The sequence below is a fragment of the Esox lucius genome, chromosome 16 (assembly GCF_011004845.1).
Source record: "Esox lucius isolate fEsoLuc1 chromosome 16, fEsoLuc1.pri, whole genome shotgun sequence".
NCBI classification, from domain to species: Eukaryota; Metazoa; Chordata; class Actinopteri; order Esociformes; family Esocidae; genus Esox; species Esox lucius.
In genome coordinates, this window is record NC_047584.1 from 7,470,938 (window position 1) to 7,497,688 (window position 26,751).

Here is a 26,751-nt window from a genome sequence, read left to right on the forward strand (position 1 = left end):
CACAACAGTAATTATTCTCAAGAAATAGATCAGTTTCTGTTTGATTACCCGATAATCAATTATTCAAACATTTTGTATTCAGGGAACTAAAGACACAGCTGGAGAAAGAGGACACCAAGAGAGAACTCTTGAGCACTGGGACCAGCCTAACAGAGTCTCACTGCATCCGTTGTCTGCATCCCTTCAAGTTCCTGGTGAACAGCAAGCGCCAGTGTCTGGACTGTCAGCTGTTTGCTTGCAAGGCCTGCAGCTGCTACAATAAGAAGGAGCGCGGCTGGGTATGCGATGCCTGCCGCATGGCTAGGTGAGCTTGAAAAACATACTTATGCTATCTTAGCTAAACAACTATTACACTTAAACTAACATGAAAGAGCCTGCCCTCTTAATTAATTGTAATTCATTTCTGCCTTTAAGGCAGATCTGCCCCTAGACATGTTTAGTAGCACTCCAATGTGCCATTAAACTGTGTAATACACTGCTCCAAAAAATAAAGGGAACTATTAAATTTCATTCATCGGGTCTCAATGAATGAAATATATTAAAGATCAAAATCATTACTGTACATTGTATTTTTCGTTGAGAACAAAATGAGGTGGCAACAGTCAATGGAAACGAAAATCACCAATCGATTGAGGGCTGGATTGACACTCACATACTCCTTCATACTCTTAAGACTGTACTGGGAGACACAGCCAACCTTCTTGCGGCTGCACATATGGAAGTGCCATCCTGGAAGAGCTGGACTACATGTGCAACCTGAATGGGCCGCCTCATACTAACAGTAGTAACAAGGACACTAGCAAAACGCAAAACTAGAGAATCAGTCAGGAAGGATAAGGAGGGAGCAATTATCTGTGGCCACCACCTGCAAAACCATTCCCTTTTTGGGGGTTGTCTTGCTGTTGCCTCTCCAGTGCACCTGTTGTCACCTTCATTTGCACCAAAACAGGTGACATTGATTCACAATCGTTTATGCTTCCTAACTGGACGGATTGATATCCCAGAAGTTTAATTGACATTGGTGTTATACAGTGATGATTATGTGTTCTGTAAAATTTTTTGAGCAATGTCATTAAACATTTCTGAGATATGTTTTTACAGGACTTGATATGCTATTTCAGTTTTTCACAATTGCTTACACAATAAAACTGGTTCTAGGAAAAACATACAATGGCTCTCAAAAGGATTCACCTCCTTGGAATTATCCAGAGTTTTGAAATCAAAATGTTTTTTGTCACAGATCAACACACACGTTAAGCTTGCTCCAAACAAAGCAATTAGCATTGAGGACAAATAGCTCTATTTTTATATGAGACCATAGAATCTTCTTCTACTTGGCCTTAGATTTGCCCACGTCTTCTGGCAAACAGTTGTCAAATAGTCAACTATGTCTTTTTTGCATAGTGCTATTGGTCTGCGTTTTTGTGGCCTCACTGACTTGTGTTCTTCTCACACATATACTTATTTTTGAGGACGGCCTATTCTAGACAGATTTAGAGTTGTCATATTCTCTCCATTTCTTTATAATATAATTTACTGTGCAATTGGGAATGTTCAATGCCTTGGAAAATGTACTATATCCTACCCCTAATTGGTGCTTTTGAAAAACCTTATTCCACATTTGATTTGAAGGTTCCTTCGTCTTGAATGTGCTGGATAAAGCGAGATATGCACTAGGGTAGAATGCCACAAAGAAGCCTATGGCAACTCTTAAGGAATTACAGTATTTTACAGCTGAGCTACGAAACACTGCACACTGCAATGATAGCCTGGGTGCTTATCAAAAGCACCTCAATATTTTCAAAAATCTATCATGTGATTTATCATACAATTGTTAAATTTTGTACCAAACATAATTGAAAAATATGTTTTTTTTATCTTTATTTTTTTTATAAAAAACAATTAGGTAACAGGAATAAACATTAGGTAACATGAATGAGCACTGAGTAACAGGAATGAGTGCTTTTGTGTGTGAGAATTACTTGATGTCACACAACTTCCTTCAAATAAAGATAAAACAGAGGTACATTTTCTTTGGTAAAAAACCTATAACAATTATGAAAGAATGCTTTTGCAAAAGTGTGTGTATGAGAGTGTATGCTTGTTTCACTGCTTCTTCCCTAAATAGTTCTTGCATAGTTTGGAGCTGTGCTTTGGGTCATTGTCCTGTTGTAGGAGGAAACTGGCTCCAATCAAATGCCGCCCACAGGGTATGGCATGGCGTAGCAAAATGGAGTGATAGCCTTCCTTCTTCAAGATCCTTTTTACCCTGTATAAAACTCCCGCTTTACCACTATCAAAGCATCCCCAGACTATCACATTGTCTCCACCATGCTTGAAACATGGAATCAAGTACTCCTCCAGCATCTTTTCATTTTGTCCAAGTCTCACAAATGTTGTTCTTTGTGATCCAAACACCTCAAACCCTTGATTCGTCTGTCCATAACAGTGTCTTTGTTCTGTTGTCCATCTTTATCTTTGCTTTTTATTGGCCAGTCTGAGATAGACTCTGCCTAGAATACCAGCATTCAAGAGTCACCTCTGCACTGTTGACATTGTGACTGGTGTTTTGAGGGTTCTATTTAATGAATTGCAAGTTGAGGACCTGTGAGGTTTCAGTTTCTCAAACTAGACACTCTAATGAATTTGTCAGCTTGCTCAATTGTGTACCACTCCTTTTTCTAATCTGCTTAGAGCCCGTTTGTGCTGTTCTATGAGGAGAGTAGTACACAGCGTTGTAAGAGATCTTGGCAATATCTCGCATGGAATAACCTTAATTGTTCAGAGAATAGATGGATGAGTTTCAAAAGAAAGTTCTTTGTTTCTGGCCATTTTGAGCCAGTAATCAAACCCACAATTGCTCGTTCCCAAGCTCAGGACCCTGGGTCTTAACACCTCTCTTTGCAACTGGATCTTGGATTTCCTGACGAGCAGAGCCCAGGTGGTGAGAATGGACAACCTCACCTCCTCTGCACTGACCATGAGCATTTAAGCCCCTCAGGGCTGCGTACTCAGTCCCCCCTGTATTCCACGCATGACTGTGTGGCTGCACACTGCTCTAACATCAGCCTTAAGTTTGCAGCCGTCACCACCATCCTGGTTCACATCTCCAAAATGATTAGACCGAATACAGAGTGGAGGTAAGTGACTTGGCAGGACAAACTCTCTCTCAACACAAGACTAAGGAAATTATGGTGGACTGGAAGCGGCAGAGGAGAAATCCTCCCTCCCTGCACACATCAATGGAGCTGAAGTGGAGAGAGTCTCAGACTTCAAGTTCCTCAGTGGGCTCATCAAAGATAATCCCAGCTGGTCCAGGCAAGCAGACTCTGCTGGAAAAATGGCCCAAAAGCAAATATACTACCTGAGTAAACTTAAGAAGTTTGGCATGTCTGCAAAATCTCTCTTTTACAGGTGCACCATTCAGAGCATCCTATCAGGCTGCATTAACGCCTGGTACGACAGCTGCTCTGCTGCTGATTGCAAGTCAGCGGAGCACATCACTGGCTGCCATCTCCATTTCATGCAGGACATCTACAATACACAATGCTTTAGGAAAGCATGGGGGTTGACTACGCATGACAGTAAGCATGATCGGTCCGCGCACAGTAATGAGTTACCTTATGAAATTAATATATACGTTTTCTTGTCATTACTGACCATTTGATAAACAACATTTTTTATCATGCTTAAATAAATTAAACCTGTTGTGGAAATTTCTTTAGAGATTGCCATCACAAAACCCCATTAACAAAACTTTCCTACAAAATAATAATGTTAATAATAACAATGTTAATTCATGTAATTCTATTCAATTTTTAACCTCTCAGTCTCAGATTTTGAGCTCACATTCCTGCCTGCTGTCCAGCTGCTTATCTTCTGCTTGTTCAACAGCTGTTTGATAAATTGCTTTTAAAAGACATTCATAGAGAATTTGAAATGCATATTTTTTTTTTACAATTCTTATCATTTCTGCGCTGGTGATTTTCCTTTGGCACTCGCTAAAACCTCTTTGGGTGCGCCAAAATTCCTATATGCTGTCGTCATTTTCTACAGCTCCGGGAAAAATGTAAGAGACCACTGCACCTTTTTTCTTCCTTTCCAAAAAGGGTTTTCTGATGATCAATTTGCCTTTTAAAATGATAACTTGGATTAGCAAACAACGTGCCATTGGAACACATGACTGACAGTTGCTGATAATGAGCCTCTTTTTGCCAGTGTAGACATTCCATAAGAAATCTGCCATTTGCAGATACAGTAGTCATTTACAACATTAACCATTTCTAAACTGAATTTCTGATCAATTTGATGTTATTTTAAATGGACAAAAAAAATTTTTTTTGGAAAACAAGGACATTTCTAAGGGACCCCAAACTTTTGAACAGTAGTGTACACTCACCTAAAGGATTATTAGGAACACCATACTAATACTGTGTTTGACCCCCTTTCGCCATCAGAACTGCCTTAATTCTACGTGGCATTGATTCAACAAGGTGATGAAAGCATTCTTTAGAAATGTTGGCCCATATGGTGCATATGGTGCATTATCCTGCTGGAAGTAGCCATCAGAGGATGGGTACATGGTGGTCATAAAGGGATGGACATGGTCAGAAACAATGCTCAGGTAGGCCGTGGCATTTAAACAATGCCCAATTGGCACTAAGGGGCCTAAAGTGTGCCAAGAAAACATCTCCCACACTATTACACCATCACCACCAGCCTGCACAGGGGTAAACAAGGCATGATGGATCCATGTTCTCATTCTGTTTACGCCAAATTCTGAATGTTTATACCATCTGAATGTCTCAACAGAAATCGAGACTCATCAGACCAGGCAACATTCTTCCAGTCTTCAACTGTCCAATTTTGGTGAGCTCGTGCAAATTGTAGCCTCTTTTTCCTATTTGTAGTGGAGATGAGTGGTACCCGGTGGGCTCTTCTGCTGTTGTAGCCCATCCGCCTCAAGGTTGTGCGTGTTGTGGCTTCACAAATGCTTTGCTGCATACCTCGGTTGTAACGAGTGGTTATTTCAGTCAAAGTTGCTCTTCTATCAGCTTGAATCAGTTGGCCCATTCTCCTCTGACCTCTAGCATCAACAATGCATTTTCACCCACAGGACTGCCGCATACTGGATGTTTTTCCCTTTTCACACCATTCTTTGTAAACCCTAGAAATGGTTGTGCATGAAAATCCCAGTAACTGAGCAGATTGTGAAATACTCAGACCGGCCCGTCTGGCACCAACAACCATGCCACGCTCCAAATTGCTTAAATCACCTTTCTTTCCCATTCTGACATTCAGTTTGGAGTTCAGGAGATTGTCTTGACCAGGACCACACCCCTAAATGCATTGAAGCAACTGCCATGTGATTGGTTGATTAGATAATTGCATTAATGAGAAATTGAACAGGTGTTCCTAATAATCCTTTAGGTGAGTGTATATACCAGACACATTTAAAATGGTTAAATTATAAAAATTTCTCACAGGTATGCATCAACAAGTCTCACTTTTATTCAGTCCTGTTATCCTTCATATGGGTAACAGGACTGAAAGTAACAGGACTGAGCTTTTAGCATAACATTCACAAATACATTAAATGTAGCCACATGGCATCAATGATAATATCATGAGAACAATTACTTCAGCAACTATCTTTAAAAATAAGATACATAATAACATCTAAGATATAATTTAGGTTACACTACTGAATGTTTAGATTGACAGTCTCAGTCATACTTATAATATGGTAATAAAATACAGGAAACAAAAAGTGTGGGAACCAACTTTTGGTCTTGCCATGGACTTCGGGAGACTCAAATGATGCTACTTCCTGATGCTTATGTGACTTGTGGAATGTCCCACATTTTAATACGGGGGAAAGCGTCAGAGTAACGGGACTGAGTGAAAACCTGGGGATATGACATTTTTTAAATAGAGTCACACAATAATAAGAAAAAATAAAGATTTCTGAAGGATTCTAATCATGATGCATCATCAAATACACTTTGCTTAATAATATAATGTATTATACAGACACTGCATGTATATTTATGCATGTAATGGCCTGAGGACAGAAAAGGCACTGATTTGGCGGAATGGCCCATATACTTTTGAGAGCCACTGTACATACAACAAACCACTGAATGTTTTAATATCTGGTAAAGTTCAGGTTTCATCTGATTTACGTTAGTGGCAACTCAGTTGCCACTAGTCTCAGTGTATCAAAGCACTTAGTTATAAGACTGTACAGCGTTACAAAATTGTTTCTGTCCATCTGTCTCTGCTCATCCATCAGTCTGTCTGTATAATGCTTATCTAAGCCACTCTCTTTTGCTCTCACTGTCTCTCTTCTCTTTCTCTCTTTTTACAGGGTTCTAAAGATTGGCACTCTGGAATGGTACCACGCAAACGTGCGCTCCCGCTTCAAGCGCTTTGGGAGTGCCAAGGTTATGCGCTCTCTCTACAAGAGGTTGAGTGGAGATCTCAGCGTCTCCCAGAGTGACCTGAGAGGTAGGTGAAGTAGGGTTCCATGCCCATCTCTGCACCAGCCCTTCAGAGACTCTATCCCCCCTACATCAACGCTTTGTAGAACCTTTCACTCTTGTATAAGCCCTAAGGAAACCCCATAGCACATGGACGCATTACAACAGAGTCCCCTGGGTCTGCATACAGTAGGCAGTTGGATTGCTGGAGCTTTTGCTAAATCCACAATAAATGAAAAATCTTTCTAGAGCCTCAGCTGCCTTATACAATGCCTGAATATTAATGATCTCTGGTCATTATGGAAGGAATTAATATTTATACATACACAAAACTTTTGCCAATACAGGCTTCTAGTTGTGTGGTTCAATCACATTAAACTTGTTATTTTTGAGCTTGGACAAGTTAGTACTGAAAGATTATTTTCTAAGATACAGTTGCTGTAATCACAGCAGGTAGCCTAGTGGTTTAAGCTTCTGACGAGTAGCTGAAATGTTGACAGATTGAAAGCTAAAGTAAGATTTCCATAATATCAAAGCTGAAAAATTAAACAGTTTTACCAAGGGCAGGCTATGAAAATGTGAATTCCATGTTAGCTGGTTTGTAAAGCTAGCTAGCTGTTATTGAGTTAGCTGCTAAGGATATCAGATTGTTTCTCCTATTCCCCTGCTATATGAAATGAACAAATATCACGTAATCGCTCCACAGGCCATTGCTTTAAGGGAGAATAAGTTTTATTTATGCAATGGTTTCTACAGTTCTGACCTTACCCCGATTAAGATTCCATACTTTTTTCATAGAATGAATATTGTGAATAAACATACTCAATGTCATGTCAATTACAGTGAGGTATGCATCAACAAGTCTTTTTTTCTGAAATTTGTGTTTATGTTGTGGCTGCCTATATTAATTGTCATTTTCACACATGCATGTGTAAAATGGAAATGTGTTGTTTGTATATCCCACTCTTCCTATGAGCTATTATTTATGATGAACCTGAAGCAAATTGGATTTCCTGCCTTGTTCAGGAACTGGTTTGCATATTTTCCACCTTGTCAGCTCAGGAGCTTGTTCCAGCATCCTTTTTTTTTTTTACTTACCTAATGCTTTTAACCACTAGGCTACCTGCTTCATACACAGGTTTTACATGGTTGTGTTTATAACCACTTTAAATGGTGTACATTTAAGTTATTCTGCAGTTATCCAGAGCTAATTCCCTTCTAATCCTACCAATAAACTATTTGAAATTAATTTGTCTGATATCGAATGCGGTGGCTTTTATATTCTGTTATATAGCGTTTCAAGCATCTTTGTATAATGCCTTTGAGTTTGTGGGGGATTTCCAAAAATGTAGTAGTGATTCACTTCTCATCTGGCCCACTGTGAATTCAGAATCACAAGAAAGATGTTTTTCTCTTTTTTTTCAATCCATAAACCCTTCTCATGACGCTGCCTGCCAAATAGGACAGAAGGACTTAATCTTTTCAATCTTTTTTTATTTTTCCGGCACTGGATTCCTACAGCTGTGTGTGAAGCAGCGTTACGAGGACCGACGTACATAAAGGCCCAGATATGATCTTAATGTCCTGCCATTGGTCCTTGACCACTACAGTACGTCTTTTCCAATATGACATGGTCAGTTCAGACATTGCTTATGTTACTAGATATATTGTCATGGCAATTAAAAGTTGTCTATTGTTTAATATATATATTTTTTGAATCTATTAATTTAATCAAAAGCACAACACATTTTTATTTGCATGGTGTTAACTATACAATGATGTTTATCCGCTAGCAACACCCAAAGCATATTGAAAAAGATAATTTTTTGACACTGCTTAAATTAAGACATGAAAATGCAAATATAAAATTATAGTGGTGGTACATGCTGAGTCATTCTGAAGGATTATCGACAGGATGTGGTGGGAGCTAGTTGGCTATGCCCAGCTGTCCGTGTGATCGCATAATCACATGTCTCACTCTGAGCCTGGAATTAAATGTCTCTGGTTGATCAAATCCTTCTGGGTTCAGTTGGCCAGGTACAAAGTAAAAGACAAAGATACTTTTTCTGGTTTTGTTCAATTAGTAACACATATTTGGGCAAATGTACATTCATACTGTTGCCTGGGGTCCAACAGTCTAAGCTGCTGCCTCTGCTGCACATTAGCTGCTTCAGCATGGGTTTGAATCTTACTGCTCTTTCAGAGTACTGATTTCAGAGTAACACTTTCCTGCCAAATAAAGCATTCAATTTACATGTATATTATTTCACACTTTAAGATAAACATAAATGTACTGTATATATATATACACACATTATGAGTCAGTGTTTCTGTGAATCGTATACACACATTGAGAACTATAGTTCATAGAAACACATTTGACATTCAAACCTTCCAATTTTTTCTAGAAGATATTAACAAGTTTAATTCCAAGCACGTACCACTTTGACTTCACGCATACGTGCGCACATACTTAGTTTAGACGTGCACAAAAACGTTTAGAATTCTTTATTTAAATCCACAAATCAAATTAGCTTCAAACAGGATTACAAAATTACAAAGATCTTTCAGTACCTTGCAAACCAATGCCTTAAAGTAGTGACCAAATAAGCAGCCCACTTACAAAACAAGCACATCCTCAGGCCTCCCCAAACAACAATATCTAGTGTCTTCTCTATCATCAGTGACATCTAAGCCAACTTTCGCTGAGTTGTGTTTATAAGAAACAAGGCATGAAAGGGGTGTGTCATATGGCAAATATACAATGGTTAAGAGTTGTTCTTAGGAGCAGAGAATAGCCATAGTATGCTGACAATATTCCACAAACCACGAAGATGCCTTATTGCTGTTATAAACCGGTTACCAATGCAATTAGAGAATCCCTGGCTCTGAACCCACTCTCAAAACGTGTTTCAGGGAAGTGGATGAGTATGTAAAAAGTATATTCCTAATTTACACCAACACATTTGGGCAGCAGTTATAATGTGTCTGCATGTGTGTAATAAAAAGAGAAATATAGCATTTGACCTTGATCTGTACTGTGGGTGATGCCACTTGTTTCACCTTGCTGGCTCAAATTGTGTTTCAGTCATTCTCCTCTGAGCGCCACATCTGTCCAGTTGTGTAACTCATTGAGGTTTCGCCAGTTTGAATTGACTCTGAAGATAGCAGCCAGAGCGTCCAGTTTTCCATTGGCCTTCCACCCAAATTCCAGAAAGTTGTCCTCTGTGTCTGTGGCCAGTGGGATCTTCCTCCCCCGGATATCCTGGAGGGAGGATCTGGCTAGCCCTCTAGCTGTTGCTTCATTACTGTTTAACTTGTTCAACCCGCCCATTGCATTATCACTTTAACAGTCCATGTACATTTGGATCATTTCTTTCTCTGTCAAAATGGAACAAGCAAGAACAAGGAAAGGAAAGGCTTAGTATCGTATTCATTTTTATTTATTTTTGGCAAATAAGACAAAAAAACAAGATGATATTTCATTTTTACAGAGGGTGGAGCTAAATTTGGAATGCCTGACACTGGCCGGAAACACAGCCAAAACAATCACCCTTCAAAATAGCAGTTCAGCCTTCTTACTTAATTAATTAATGTGCTATCAGTTCAATTAAATTCAAGGTTATATAATAGTCACAACCATTCGAATATTAATTGATTATTAATGAACAGTCGTTACTGTAAATAGTTAAAATATGTATCTACTATTTATTACATGGTCTAGTAGTACAGACAGCTAGGCTAAAGACAGCTATCTTTGAAAAATTCTTCTCACAAGAACAGCTACCTAGGAACTATATTTTACTCTTGCTAGCAAACTTTGCATGCTTCTTCTTTGGTAAGAAGGCAATCCTTAAAAGTTACTCACAAACTTAGCTATTACTTTCCAAAAAAGTTGGGAAGCTGAATAAAATGCTAATAAAAACAGAATGCAATGATGTGCCAATCATTTATCCCTATATTTAATTGAAAATAGTACAAAGACAACATGGGACAGGGGCACGTTTACCACTTTTGTGCATCACCTCTTCTTTTAACAATACCTTGTACAGTGAGGAAAAAGATCATTTGATCCCCTGCTGATTTTGTACGTTTGCCCACTGACAAAGAAATAATCAGTCTATAATTTTAATGGTAGGTTTACTTGAACAATGAGAGACAAAATATTATATATCCAGAAAAACTATATAAATTATAATTATATAAGTTATAACTTGATTTGTATTTTAATGAATGACATAAGTATTTGACCCCTCTGCAAAACATGACTTAGTACTTGGCAAAACCCATGTTGGCAATCACAGAGGTCAGACGTTTCTTGTAGCTGATATATATATATATCAGTCTACAATATATATTTTTTTCAAATGGAAAACTAGCATTATATCTGTCTGATATAAGGTCATTTCCTGCACGTGACGAAATGGTGAGCGAGGAACAGGCAAAAAAGACCCAAATGGAGAATTTGGTTGCAAAAAGAAATGCATCGTCAATTATATGGAAAAATTTCAGCTACAGACAGGATGTTGACCAAAAACAGGAACTTTGTCGACAGTACCTTGCAATTGTGGCCACAAGACGAGGCAACACGACCAATGTGTTCGATCATCTAAGGCAGCACCACAAATCTTCGTATGACGAGTGCAAAGCATCTCAAAGTTATCCAAAGCAAAAATCTATTTTGGTTGCATTCGCCAGTATTACACCCAGTGGCGTTTTTATATGTAAAATATTGGTGGGGCACAAACCATTTCAAAATATAGGATACATACCAGTAAACCTCCCTCTTGCTACTGCTGTGTTTATTTAACACATCAACAAACAGCGTGGGTCCGCAAAACACGTTTAACGACAGAGCGACTTGGTTCTACCAGGTGTTGTAGTACACATACTGGAGAGAGAGAGTGAGAGAGACCTTATGTAATTGCTCTCCTTCTCTCTCACACTCACTCACTCACTCTCACTCACTCTCACTCACTCTCACTCACTCTCACTCACTCTCACACACACACACACACACACACACACACACACACACACACACACACACACACACACACACACACACACACACACACTTAAGTTAGAAATGCAACCAAGCTCAGAACCAATGTGCCTACAGGGCCATACGCGAACAGCAATGAGCTCAACACCACTGAAGGCCACAACAAACTTTTAAGGGATACACATCCATTCTATGACAACAACCTTAATAGATAAGCATGGACATACTGACACTCGTCACCATCTATATCAATCGATCCAGCACAAAATGATGACCAATCCACAGACCAGCACCACAAAGCCAGGATGATAAAATATGTTCACTTGAACAGGCTGAGGGCTCACTTGAAGAGAAAGGTGGCATGGCGGTTCTTCCGCTGGGCAAACTTTTTGATGACTTTGGGAATTAAATCATGTAGCTGCTGAATCAGCTGGCTTTTGATGGATAACATGGCCAATGCGTTGAGTTGCGGCCGTCCCATGGTATTGTGAGTGAAGGTTTTTACCCTCTTCAAGGTGGATAAGTTCCTCTCTGACTCGGATGTCGTAATAGGTGTTATGACCATTTTCAGCAGAGCGACGGTCTCAGCAAAAGCCTCCTCTAGGTTGTTCTCATGGATGGATCTTAACAGAGACAGGGCTGTCTTACCAGTGTGAAACTCAGTGTGGTAGTACAGAGTGGTCAACTCAGACTTCAACTTTTCCTTGTTTCCTAAAGGCCATAGTTTCACTGCACAGTCAAGCTCAGATTTAGGGAATGACAGGACACATTGTGGGAAGAGCAAGCTGTCAACCAGCTTGGCAGCGATCAGGTGGTCACTTTGTGAAAACCTCTGCTCCACCTGGGAGATGACTGTGTCGCATGCCTCCTTCATCACCGACGCTGTTGGTTACTCGTCGGCCGGGCTCGTCGGCAAAAGCAGTTACATTTGCAAAATAACACCTTTAGGATGCTCATCCTTGCTGAACAAAGTTGCTGCAAGATCAGGTTTAGCTGGTGAGCATAGCAGTGAACAAACTGGGCATGTGGGTGTCTTTTTCATTAGTGTCTGTACCCCTCGGATGTTTCCACTCATTACAGCCAAACAATCACAAGTCTGAGCAGTCAGCCTTTTTCCCAGCTTCAATGGTTCCAGCACACCCTTGATGCTATTAGAGAGGTAGATTCCAGTTTTATCTTTGTGTTCCACAAACTCCAAAAACCTCTCTGTCACTGTATTGTCAGACAACATGTATCGCAACACAACCACCATTTGTAATTTACAGGAGACATCAGTTGTCTCAGCTGCCTGTATGGCAACAAATGATGTACCGTCCACTTGCTTGGCCATCTCATCCTTGTACAATTCATACATGCACTAATGGTTCGTTTTGTACAGTGCTAGAAGTCCCTTTGAAGATGGGCTACTGGCTGTCAGCCCCACTTGGCATCACATTCATGAGATCTACATTGATCACACTAACATTCTGAGCATTTGTATTCAATTTACATTGCATTGTGAGAGGGGCTAGCCCCACATTAGCGCTTAGCCTATGGCCTACTACTGCGAACTCGAATCGGCAGAAGACAGTCTGAAGCAGCAACACAGGGACCAATGAACATGAAATAAAATCCTAACACAAACTATATGCAATTTAGGAAGATGCTATATTCATAAATAATAAATTATAGGAAGTAATCTTCAAGAAATACAAATAATTCTGTTGCAGTTCTTTCTGTTGACAACAGGTGGGGCTGTGCAATTTTCAAGTTGCCATCCCACAGCTGTACGGAAAATGCAAGGCACAAGTTGAAACAGAGCGGTTACAAGTGGAATATTATACAGCAACAACAGACTTGTGGTCCACTACCTAAGTCTGACCGTACAATTTATTAATGAGGACTACCACCTGAAAAGTCACTGTTTGCAAATTGGATTTTTCCCCAGAGGATCATACATCGCAACAGGGATGAGAAGTAAGAACATCGCAACAGGGATGAGAGAAGCTTTAGCTGATTGGAGATTAGATGAGAGTCGTCTAGTCTGTATAACAACAGACAATGCCGCGAACATGGTGAAGGCTGCAACTGAACTGAAAAGATTGCACTGCTTTGGCCACAGACTGCATCTTGCAGTTGTTAAGTTATTTTACTACTGTTGCTATTGCTATACTATTACTGTTACATATTACTACCTAGCAACCTGTTCTGAAATATAACCGTTTTTATTGTAGAGGATGGGGCTGGGGAAGAATGAAGGATACAGACTGTCAGGTTAATAGCCAAAGCTCTTTCTGAATACATTCTGTATTTTTTCATATCGTAATATATAAATATCATAATGTCAGTTATTTCCAATATCGTGCAACCCTAGTTTCGAGGCTGACATTTGGCACCTCGAACCTTCAGCTCCCTCCTCAGATTTTCTATGGGATTAAGGTCTGGAGACTGGCTAGGCCACTCCAGGACTTTAATGTGCTTCTTCTTGAGCCACTCCTGGTTGCCTTGGCCGTGTGTTTTGGGCCATTGTCATGCTGGAATACTCATCCACGACCCATTTTCATTTCACTGACTTGGGGAAGGAGGTTCTCACCCAAGATTTGACTGTACATGGCCACTTCCATCGTCCCTTTGATGCGGTGAAGTTGTCCCCAAAGCATAATGTTTCCACCTCCATGTTTGACAGTGAGGATGTTGTTCTTGGGGTCCTAGGCAGCATTCCTCCTCCTCCAAACATGGCGAGTTGAGTTGATGCCAAAGAGCTCGATTTAGGCCTCATCTGACCACAACACTTGCACCCAGTTCTCCTCTGAATCGTTCAGATGTTCATTGGCAAACTTCAGACGGGCCTGTACATGTGTTTTTTTGAGCAGGGGGACATTGCAGGCGCTGCAGGATTTCAGTCCTACGCGGCGTAGTGTGTTACCAATTGTTTCTTGGTGACTATGGTCCCAGCTGCCTTGAGATCATTGACAAGATCTTCCCGTGTAGTTCTGGGCTGATTCCTCATCGTTCTCATGATCATTGCAACTCCACGGGGTGAGATCTTGCATGGAGCCCCAGACCGAGGGTGATTGACAGTTTTTTTGTGTTTCTTCTATTCGTGAATAATCGCACCAACTGTTGTCACCTTCTCACCAAACTGCTTGGCTATTGTCTTGTAGTCCATTCCAGCCTTGTGTAGGTCTACAATCTTTGGTCTTGGCCATGGTGGAGAGTTTGGAATCTGATTCAGGGTGGTTGCGGTTGGTGGGTATCCTTTTGGTTGATGCTTGGCAATGTGGGTGGATACATTTCCTGCCTCTTGGTCCCTGTCCGGGGCCTCCCCCAGATAGGGCCACAGTGTCACCGGACCCCCGTCTCAGCCCCAAGGTCTTACACTGCTATATTATTGTGCTGGGGTAGTAGGGTCAGTTCTCCTTCTCCACTATAAATCCTTGTAGACATAAGGAATGCATTTTGAAAATGTTCCCTGTCTCCTTCCATTTTACAGTTTTTTACAATTGCTATGACAGTTTTTTCAATACATTTAACAAGTTTCCTAAACTCTTAACATGGCTAGCACAACATCCATCTTTGTAGGCTATACAATTAACACATTTCTTGTTGCTTTGACACAAAATGCATACAGTTAACACAAATTTAAAATGCTTGAACTTCTTTTACACACAAGCTCAACCAAGACCAAAACAATGTAATTTTACAGTCAAATTTACAAATGCTTTCACACTGTATGTCAGAACAGATAACACCATGTTCTAAACCTAACCTTACAGGCTAAAGTCAAGGTAAACAGCTGTGTATATTGTGAATTGAAACACAAATATATTCCCTGTATCTTATTCCATTGCTATTGAAGTTATGCAAATATATAAATCACAGCTGATTCCCATCTAGGAAGCACACTCAGGTGTTGAGGTTCTTTCAATCGCATGATCATATGTTCTAAAAGAGTACTCTTTGGGCTGATATTGTGTGGAAAAGGAACAATATGGAGCAACACAAAGAAAAGAAAGAAAGAAAGAAAAAAATGCCTGCACGACGGAGAGGAAGACGAGTACCAGGACAAGGGAGAGGAGTGGGACAAGGACAAGGACAAGGGAGAGGAGTGGGACAAGGACAAGGACAAGGGAGAAGAGTGGGACAAGGACAAGGGAGAGGAGTGGGACAAGTACAAGGACAAGGGAGAGGAGTGGGACAAGGACAAGGGAGAGGAGTGGGGCAAGGACAAGGGAGAGGAGTGGGGCAAGGGAGAGGATGAGAACATGTGGCCAAATGCAGAAGACCGGGCAGATTAGAAGATTACTTTGTTTTTGTTATTATTCCAGTGCTTTTTCTGTTTGTATATCTTGCAGCAATGTCCTTTTACAAATAAAGTCTTTACTGCAGCAATTCTGTCTCTGTCTTTTTTTTTTTCATAAACTGTACATTCTATAAAGCTACTCTAAGATGGTCATTCATTTTTTGTATTGAATTTCTGCAGCAAAAGAAACAAAATGCATGCATTTACTAAACCCAACAAAACAAAAATGTAGAGAGGCATCAAAGGAAACTGCAGTGCAAAACACAATCTATGATCAATACAATATACTGTCTATTGTATAAGGGCAGACCTGATACATAAAATAATGCAGTTTCTGTAATTTCAGCTGATGATAGTGTTTTTTTTGTCATTGTGTTATGATTGACTAAATGTTCCTGTTGGAAGAGAACATGTGTTAGTGTTTTGAATAATTATTTGATTTTAAAACATGTTTGCAGTGTTTTGTTAGACATAGTGTATTGTGTTAGTGTATTATTGTATTTTGTAAATTAGTTTTGGAGTTTAGTTTACAATGTGTGATTTTGAGCATGAAATTAAAAGTTTTGCCAATTGTGTGTTTTAGGTGTGTTGGTGCGTTAAGAGTTTAGGAAACTTGTTAAATGTATTGAAAAAACTGTCATAGCGATTGTAAAAAACTGTAAACATAGGAGGACATGAGGTCCTGGTCCACACCAGAAGAGTACCTGGCTTGAAAGACCCATTGCTGTCCCTGTCCAAAGTCCTCCTGGTTGTGTTGCAGATCAAGACGATACCTGACGATTTCAGCTGCCACTGTGCTCCTAATCTCTACTCGTTACCTGTATAAAAGACACCTGGGAGCCAGAAATATTTCTGATTGCAGGGGTTGAATACCTATTTAACTTATTAAAATGAAAATGTATTTATACAATTTTTGACGTGTTTTTCAGGATTTTTTAGTTGTTATTCTTTCTCTCACTGTTCAAATAAACCTACCATTAAAATTATAGACTGATAATTTCTTTGTCAGTGGGCAAGCGTACAAAATCAGCAGGGGATCAAATAATTTTTTCCCTCACTGTGTTTGGAAACTGAGGAGACCTATTGCTGTAGTTTTGAAAGTGAAATATTTTCCCATTCTTGTTTGATATAGGATTTAAGCTGCTCAACAGTTCGCCGTCTCCTTTGTTGTGTTTTCGTTTCATAATGCGGCCAATGTTTTCAATGGGTGACAAGTCTGGACTGCAGGCAGCCCAGTTTAGCACCCGGACTTTTTCACTACAGAGACCTGCTGTTGAGATATGTGTAGAATGTGGTTTGGAATAGTCTTGCTAAATGAGCAAGGCCTTCCCTGAAGAAGACACTGTCTGGACGGCAGCATATGTTGCTCCAAAACCAGTATATATTGTTCAGCATTAATGGTGCCTTCAAGCACACCCATACCATCAGAAATGCCGGCTCTTGAACTGGGCACAGATAAGAAGCTGGAGGGTATGCTTGAGGGCCCGAAGATCATGGCCAACCAATATTGGTTTTTGGCCTTGTTCTTAGCACACAGAGATTTCTCCGTATTCTCTGAATCTTTTAATGATATTACATACCGTAGATGGTGAGATACCCAAACTCTGCAATTTTACATTCAGAAATGTTACTCGTACATTGTTACACGACTTGCCACTGCAGTTTTTCACAGAGTGGTGAACCCCTCCCCATCTTTTCTTCTGAAAGACTCATCCTCTCTGGGATGCTCTTTTAACACCCAGTCATTTTACTGATCTGTTGCCAATTAACCTAATTAGTAGTTAGATATTCTACCTGGCAGTTTTTCACAGAGTGGTGAACCCCTCCCCATCTTTTCTTCTGAAAGACTCATCCTCTCTGGGATGCTCTTTTAACACCCAGTCATGTTACTGATCTGTTGCCAATTAACCTAATTAGTAGTTAGATATTCTACCTGGCTATTTTTAGCATTACTTTTCCAGTCTTTTGTTGCCCCTGTCCCAGCTTTTTTTAAGTGTTGTTGGCACCAAATTTTAAGTGGGCAGTTTCAACAGTTTATATGTTGCCTTTGTACTATTTTCTATTGAATATAGAGTTAAAGTTATTTGCACATCCTTGCATTCGTTTTTTTAAAATACATTTTACAGTGTCCCAACTTTTTTGGAAACAGGGTTGTACCTTAATATTTTTATATTTAAGTCCCTGCAATTATAATGCTTCTAGAACTATTAATATACATTACCAGTCAAATGTTTGGGCACGCATACTCATTCTAGAATATTTAGTTTTACTTTATTTTCCAGATTGTAGAAATATAGTGAAATTCAACACTACTGTTGTTTGTTCCTTGGGGTTTAAGGCCAGTGTTTTGTAAAAGCAGTGTCTTTTACAAAACAACTGCTGATGTAAAAAGGGCTTTATAAATAAATGTGATTGATTGAAGACATCAAACTATGAGATAACACATGGAATCATGTGGTAACCAAAAAAAAGTGTTATAAAAAATCTAAAAATATTAATAAGTAGCCACCCTCTGCTTTAATGACAACTGGGAAACTACTTTAAGACCTCCCATTCTGATGAGGAGTAAAAAGTATATTATTCACACATGAGGATAAGTTAAACTATAGAAAGTGAAGCTAATTATATTTAAATCAAGATCACATCTGTTTGTGTATTTATGTACAGAGAGACAGTCATTGTCCATGATTTCAAGGTGCCTTCCTTTAAATTGATTGATCTGAACTTTGTTTATCTTACTTGTTCTCTCTCCCACCCAGAGCCTCGTGAAGATGACACTCACAGCATGCCTGAAAGTCATAGTAAGTAGTGTGTCTTAATTATATCATAATGTCTCAAGCTCATTGTAATTCCCTAGACATTCTACAAAAATATGTCTTGAACCCTTAACTATCCATTCCACAAACTGTAGTTTATCATGGGGTTTCCAGAGTCAGTCAATTTCAAAGTACTGTAAGTTGTAGAGTAACACTGGAGCGGATTCAAACCCATGTTTGCAACAGTACGTTTGTTCAGGAGGCAGCTTCTTAGAGCACCACAAGCCACAGAAATGTTATTTATTCTGTAAAATACTACCATCACTTTGCCTTTTCTCTTACTGCTTTCGACTTAGCATTTCAAGTGGATTTACTTGAACTTGTAAGATTAGGGCAGTCTCTCTGACAGTGAAATGCATTCATATAGGGCTGCACAATTTGGATAAAATATTTAATTGCGATTTCTTTGACAAATATTGCAATTACGGATATGATTTGCGATTTTCAAACATGGATGTATACAGCATAGGTAATCTCACTTAACAAGAAACCAGGCAAGTCTAGTTCAGCCAGCCCGAAATAAAGTGTTAATTGTGGCTGCCCTCTCGAGAGACTAACCCGTGTCGCCCACGTGAAAGGCATTGTTGTTAACCACTACGCCACTGAACTGCACACATGCCGGGCATTAGTATAGCCCCTTCGCATTATATTACTTTCACTCATTAACATAATGCAGAGTTTGAATATTTTGTTAGACACCATTAACTACCGTTAAACTGAGTAACATTTCTTATTAAGTTTACCTCCACCACAAATAGTATATATGAACTTTTTGGCTTTTGCCACTGGCCGTTTTAACAGCTTATTAGCCATTCATGAATTACATTGATACAATAACTACTGCATCAATATAGGTGACGATAACTGACATTTTTGTCAAGTGAAAAGACGAGAGAATCGTGTTGCTAACGAAGTGTTTGTCAATCCTGAACAAATCCTGAAACATAATTCGAAAATCCACCAGAAAAAGTCGCAATATATTAAACAGTTTCATTTTAGGCTTCCATAACGTATCTACTCAAGGTTGTAGCCAGCAAGGTTTTTGTCTATCCTGAACAAATCATCTTTTGTCACTGGCCGTTTGACAGCTAATTAGCCATTTGTGAATGACATAGATACAGTATCTTCAATATAGGCGACGAGAACTAGTGATGGCCATTCGCGCTTAATTCGCGTTATTTTAGCAGCAGTATATTATGCTGGCAGCACTAATTGTCTTTATTACAATAAAAGCCATAATTGAAATGTGTAAGGCAATTTAGTTAACAATCTAGTCTGTGAAAAAGAACAGACAAGAATAACATAGGAACGGACATTAAAAATAAAATGTACAGACAAGATTGTTAACCATATTAACTTATACAGTTCAATTATGGCTTTTATTTTGAAAAAGGAAATCAGAGTTAGCACTGCTAGCATAATATCCTGCTGCTAGAAGAATGGTAATGAAGGCTCGAATGGCCATCACTAACGATCACTGACTTTTGTGTCAATTGAAATGATGTGTTTGTCTATCCTGAACAAATCCCAATATCCACCACAACCGTTTTATTTTAGGCTTCCTTTTAAGTAAAGTTGTATCCAGCGAAGTTTTTTCTGTCCCAAACCTCAGGCATAATATGTTTTGACTGTTAGGGGAGGCGAACGCGGAACCTGTTTTTCCAGAGCCCGCGTCTCTAACCACTACGCAATTTAACAAAAGGACTCAGTCACTCACTCAATAAGATACATTCGCTCTTCTTAGCCGGCTAATTATAGAGCCCATACCCTATCTAATGTGATATTAAACTGAATACATTTTTTGTTTAAATTAATTGTTTTCTATTTTATACTCAAAACCAATTTGAAGGTGCAGCCTGTATCGAACTATTCATTTAACTGCTCATTTAATGCAATGGCGTTTGCTATGTTTGTGCTGTTTTCCACAGCTGTTTAGGCAACCTTTCTCAACCCTTAAGGTATATTTTCTCCCATATTAAGTTTGTTTGTAGGCACCGACATTGAAGCCGAACATTTGTTTAACCATGCTAGCGAAAAAATTAATATGGCTGTACACAGAATATTACCTGTTTCAAAGAGTACTCGTGCTGGGTATTGCTTATATCCTTTGGCTGGTTGTGGGGAGATCTGGACAAAGTGATTAAAATCCAGGCTTTGTCAGCATAAGGGGACCACAATGCAAAACCATCGGAATACCACTACTTTGCCTCTGTTCCTCAACATAGTGGGACAGTAACTGTACATTTGGGTAAACATGTAAAGCCCTGTTAGCAAGATTAAAACCAGTACTATTTTGGCTACGTCCGCAATTGCACAAAATCGCCTCATGTAAACAAAAGAGAACGGCGCACACCCTGGCGTAAAACCGGAGATAAAAGAGGGCCCACCGACAAACACTGAAAACGGAGTTACAAGCACTGAAAACTGAGTTTCTGAATATCTACACCTTGAAACGAGTTTTTCAAAAGGTCCGTTTTCAGTTACCTAAAACGCAGTTTGTGTTTGGACGAAAGGCGAAAACGCATAGAAAGCACCAGTTTTTAAAAAAATACCAGTATACTTAGTTAGCTAGTAGCTAGCTAGGTAGACTGCGCACATTGTTGTAGTTCACATAATTAGATAGAAACACAATTTACTTACCTACGCATATAACTAAGATAGCTCACTTGATTTCGAGATAGACTTTGTGTACTCACCTTATGTTCTATGAAAATTGTTTTGTAGCAAAAATGTCATGTCGCTGGATGAGGTCTGTATCGGAATTAGGTCAGGAAATAAACGGCCACTGAAAAGACCGCGCAGGATTGTAAACGCATAGAACCCATCGCTGACCCATTTCCTGGCCACACATTTCTTTCTATGGTTCACACGTACAGCCGACCTCCACTCGACGCTCTAAAACTCTTTTGATCTTATGCTGACATCGGCAAGACAAATGTGTGCTATCTGGGCTGGTGTGTATGTGGGACAGTATCTTGGTGCCACTTTGTAACTTGAAGCAGACGCTAGTAGTTGCAGTGTTTACCCAAACTAACATTGTAAAACCAAGTATTTAAACAAAATGGCACATATCAATATCGCACTATCGACTATATTTCAATTATATTAACTAAGTCTTTTTCATAGCTAAATAAATTCAGTTAAGTAAAATTGAAATTTCTTTAAAAGATCTAATCTGCTTGAACATTGGGTATTGTAGGTTGGGAACCATCCCTACCAAGCACCCTTTGGGTTGGCTGGAAGAGTGTTTTCCTGGCACACCCAGACACACTGGTATGTCAACAACGGAATTAGAGTCTGGGAGGTTTAAGTCATTTAAGAGTCTTATGAAATGTATTACAGGGGAAATTTTGAATATGGCCTGTTTCAGACCTGGGTTCAAATAGTATTTCAAATGTATCAATTACTTTCATACACAGTGCAAAAGAAGGATTCAGACTTTTTTTGTTGGAAGGACAAGAATTTTCATTTGGTATTTATATTAAAATACAGATGGAAAGTAGTTGATTGTACTGGCAAATTTCTTAGTTATGGCTGAAGTCTTAACAACTCATGATGCATATATGCACAGCCACGTGGACTTGCTAGATTAGACGGTTACGATTTACAAAATGATGGTTTAATATCTATTATAATGGATTACATTTGTGGGCACACTCCAGCTCGGACTGTAGAAGAATGCCTCAGCCCCCCCTTACTTGAACAGTTGAAAATAATTATAGAACTTTTAACAGTAGTAACCCTCAATACAATACTGAAATATATTGACTTTCTTCCGTGCATACACTTAATTACATTTAAAAAAAAACATGTAAAATAAGCTTCAGTTACTTGGATTAAGATCATGTTGTTCTCCCTCTTTTTGTTCTCTCCCTCTCTTCCAGTCACTCCCTTTCTCTCTTGCTCCTTGTCACTCTTTCCTTCTCTGTCTCTCTATGTCTATCCCTCTACATGTCTCCTCGTGGTGCCTGATTCAACTGACCAGTAAAAAAAAATATTACTGAATACTGCAACTCACTCATAAAAAAATACATAAAAAGACACTGAGAACCCATTGTTTTCTCACGCTTTACATGCTTGTGCTGTTTTTGTGCCGGAAACCTAAAACAAATTTTTTTTCATGTTATTCACAGAGGTATAAAACTATATATACAAAAACAATAACTAAAGCATTGAAAATGTGCTTAAGACAGTGTTTGCATGTGTTTCCTAAAATGTAAATGTTATACGACATTTGTGTGCGTGTACCAAGTTTATTTACTCTTTTGCCCAGCACATTTGCCTTTTGAGGGATAATTTAAGTCTTATGGAATTGAATTAAAAAAAAAAGATCAACTCACACCAGGCATTTTTCTTCCACAGCAGATCACTACAACGAGAACAACATGGATACCGTAGCAGATGGGCCACACTACAGAACGGTATTACTTACTCTCTTTCAGACTTTCTCTTTTCTGAATTTCAGTATTATTTACTATGAACTGTTTTTGCATCCATGAAGGATTCAAAAGAACAATGTAAATAGAAAATGTCATAGCCTACAAAGATAGGATGTTTGAGTTGGCCATATAAAGTGGGTGGACAAAACAGTGGAAACATCACATGGAAAATAACTGTTTCTTTGAAGTAACTGAATCACAATTACAGACACAAGTGCATAAGGTTTGTTTGATAGTATATATGTCAGTTATAAGAGGTCTGACAATAAGCATTTTGATGTTAGATTTTTTTTTAAGAAACATGAGGTAACATGATAGCTGATCAATGCCTCAAAAGTACAGCCTCAAAAATGACCACAGAATTGAATCAGTACTGCTGTGACCAGGTCTCAACAAAAAACTGTAGGTCATGAGTTTCATAAAGCTGAAATGTATGGCAGGGCTACCATTCAGAAACCGCTTGTATCCAAGGCTAATGCACAAAGATGCATAACTTGGTATGAGTAGTACAAAACCTGGACCCCCAAGCAATGGAAAGAAATGTATATGGTCTGATGTGTCATCTTACACCCTATTTCCTACATCTGGATGGGTTTATGTTTAGAAAAAGACAAAGGATGCCTTCAGCCCACAATATCTGCTAACAACTGTTAAACATGGCTGGGAATCTGTAATGGTATGGCCAGCCATCTCCCGGGAATCACTGGGTCCAATAATTGCTTTGCATGTTCATATAACGGCCAATGAATATGATGCCATTTAACAGGACCAGGTGCACCCAATGGTGCAAACATTGTCCCTCATGATGTTTCCATACTCCAGCAGGATAATTCCCCCATACACACTGCTAAACAAATTCAGGAGTGGTTTTATGAACACCAGCATGACGTCAAACTCTTTCCACAGCCTCCCAAATCACAAAATCTGAACATCCTTGAAGGTTTATAGGAAATTATAGAGCACAGAGTGGGAGTAGATTTCCACCTTCTTCATCCCTCAAAAGACTTGGAGGCTTTTCTTCCTGAAGAATGGTGCAATATCCCACTACACAAAGTTCAGGACTTGTACGAAAGCATTCAATGAAGGATTGGAGCTGTTACAGTGGAGGCATTTTGCCAAGATGAATTGGCAGCTATACCACCTGCAATAATTCGGGGCCATTGATGCTGAAGGGGGCACTACACAGTATTAAGAACTAAGGGTATGCAGACTTTTGAACAGGGGTCAGTTCATTTTCTTCTTTGTTGCCATGTTTTGTTTTAACCTACAGTTGGGAATGTGAATCCCATAAATAATAAAAGACATGTGTTTTGCCTGCTCACTCTTTTGTGCACAACTATATAGTAATGTGTACTCAAGTTACAGGCTTTTATGCATTCTTCTGGGTTGCCCAAACAAGAGTCAATCCAATTACTAATATAAATATGGACATTTTGGGATGTTACATTAGGCATGGGCTACACTCAACTGCATGTTATGATAGACTGTAATAAATTGTTTGTTCAGCACTTAGAACTCAAAGGTACACCAATAGTCCAGTATTCATATTTCACTCCAGCTTAAACAAGAAGGGGAATAACGTTCTCAACTGAGGGGCTTAAAAATCCTGAAATATGCCTTTCCCCAACACACTATAATTGGAGACTATCCATAGAACTAAAGGATCTTTGTTTTCGAGATCCCCTCAATTTAGTTTTTTCCCCGCATATTCTCTGGTTGAAGAGTCGTGGGGTGAGGAATGTTATTTGATTAACTCATGTAAAATCAATTAGGCCTGTACAAGCAACATAATGCAAACATAAAACTAGAGACATAAACCAGGTTCTGCATTCTGCCTCTTTAAAGTTAGTCTTGGTTTGTGATTTGTATAACACTAACATGTGTCAAGGTCTCTGTACTTCGGCATGGTTTACCAGTGAGAAGACCCAGCAAAGTTTAAAACAATGGCAAATGCTGTTGTATACACTTATGGTTAATGGTTCTGTTATTGAAATGTTTAGTTTTTTGGTCTATAAATGTGGAATATACAGAATACCAAACAGCAATGTTTCTCCACATGAGTGCTTGAGTACCAGTAGGTTGCAAACATTTGTTACAACTCATCATAAAAATGTCATATTCCACTAATCATCCTTTGTAAGTTGAATCAAATAGGCATGCAGGGCTAAGACAATAATGTGCAATTCAAATTTACCTTTTAGCTAATTCAATTCATTCACACACATGTGGTTGACAAAATAATGGAAACATTTAATATATTAATATCAATGATATAATAAGGTCTAATATCAAGTACTTCCTATTGCAACGTCATTACCTCTATTTACCACACAACCGATGATCTAATGTTGAAATAATATTTTACACATTGTATAGAAAAATGAAAACGAGAGAGCAACAAAAAGCAAGCTGTACAGTACATGAAAATAAAAGGTCAACTCACCATTATGATCATCATTTAAAAATGTGTATTCTCCTGTCCTTTATGAAATGGAATGGCATGTTCATGTAGCTTGTGTTTTGATTTTAAATCCGAAAATGTAAATTTTTTGATTGAGATCAAAGCCAGGACTAATAGCCGGCTATCCTTACATACACACACTGCCAAAAAACTAAACAGCTAGCTAGGCGTGAGATAAGAAGATAAGGTTCTCTCGCATAGTGGCGTATACTTAGGCCCTCTAGAGGGAATGCAATTGTCCCACATGTGGGCTCCCTGCACAACCGCTTCAGCATTCTCCTTAATACTGCTCTTGCATTTACGGTTGTGCCGCTCCGTTATTAAAATAATGGTACTCTTTTATTCAAGGTGTTTACAAGAGTTGCCTAAAATGAACAATGTTAATGATATTTGCAAGATGATTCGCAAGGCTACAGCTAGCAAGTTGGAGAAAGGACTTAATATGTATGTATCGACATACATAAACGATTGGGAAGCTACTCATTTTCATGAAATAACAACCAGTGAAGCTGTAGTCATGATCCAGACTAATCATGAATCTTTTAGCTTTAAGGAGAATTGTTGCTTTGCTACACTGTTGTTAGGCTTCAACTCTTATGCAGAAACATTACAGTATTATTATTAGGCTATTATTATTTTTTTAAATGTGGTGAAAAACGGACAATTTGGTAGTGAATGTTGGAAATCGAGACATTTTAGGACCCGGGATCCCAGCTTGAAACCGGGACGTCTGGTCACCCTAGCTTACTAGTTTAAGTGGCCGAGTGAATTAAAATGTTGCCGAACAAAGCCACCTTGGTAAAACTAAGAGCCCTAGCAACTCGAAATAATTGAAGGTTATGGTGCTTTACTATTTGGGAGAGAGCAGTGTAACAGTGACCCAAAAGGAGGCGGAGGCTGAGGTATAATAAAAAACTATAATTTTTATTACTAAGTCCATAAAATAAAGGAAGCTAAAATCGTCCCTCCATCATCGCCACCACTAGAGGTAAAACCCAAGTACAGAATCCCTGGTCTCCTAGCAACTCTAGCCCCTCATCTAGGCACAAAGAACAGCAAGCCAGTATGTGGGCAAATGCAAAATGTACGGACTAGGCGCAACATAAAATGAGAGGGCAGTATGGCGGGACCAAAAACCCAAGCGCTAGTACCATATCCCGGAGTACTCTTCTCCCCCAATGCACAACGTAAGGCCCGTACTCACAATTTCTAATTGTCTCAATGCCTCCTAAAATAGAGAGCAAAATTGCTCGATGGACCATGTTT

The 26,751-nt window shown here is 39.1% G+C and overlaps 1 protein-coding gene across 1 annotated transcript in view; it reads left to right on the plus strand.

Moving 5' to 3' along the window:
* Positions 1 to 26,751, plus strand: part of mlphb (melanophilin b) — a 103,911-nt gene that overhangs the window by 43,767 nt on the left and 33,393 nt on the right. Inside the window, exons 3-6 of the mRNA XM_034286695.1 lie at positions 83 to 304; positions 6,371 to 6,510; positions 18,529 to 18,570; positions 22,948 to 23,006. Coding sequence (XP_034142586.1) covers positions 83 to 304; positions 6,371 to 6,510; positions 18,529 to 18,570; positions 22,948 to 23,006 — 463 coding nt within the window. The remainder of the gene's footprint in view (positions 1 to 82; positions 305 to 6,370; positions 6,511 to 18,528; positions 18,571 to 22,947; positions 23,007 to 26,751) is intronic.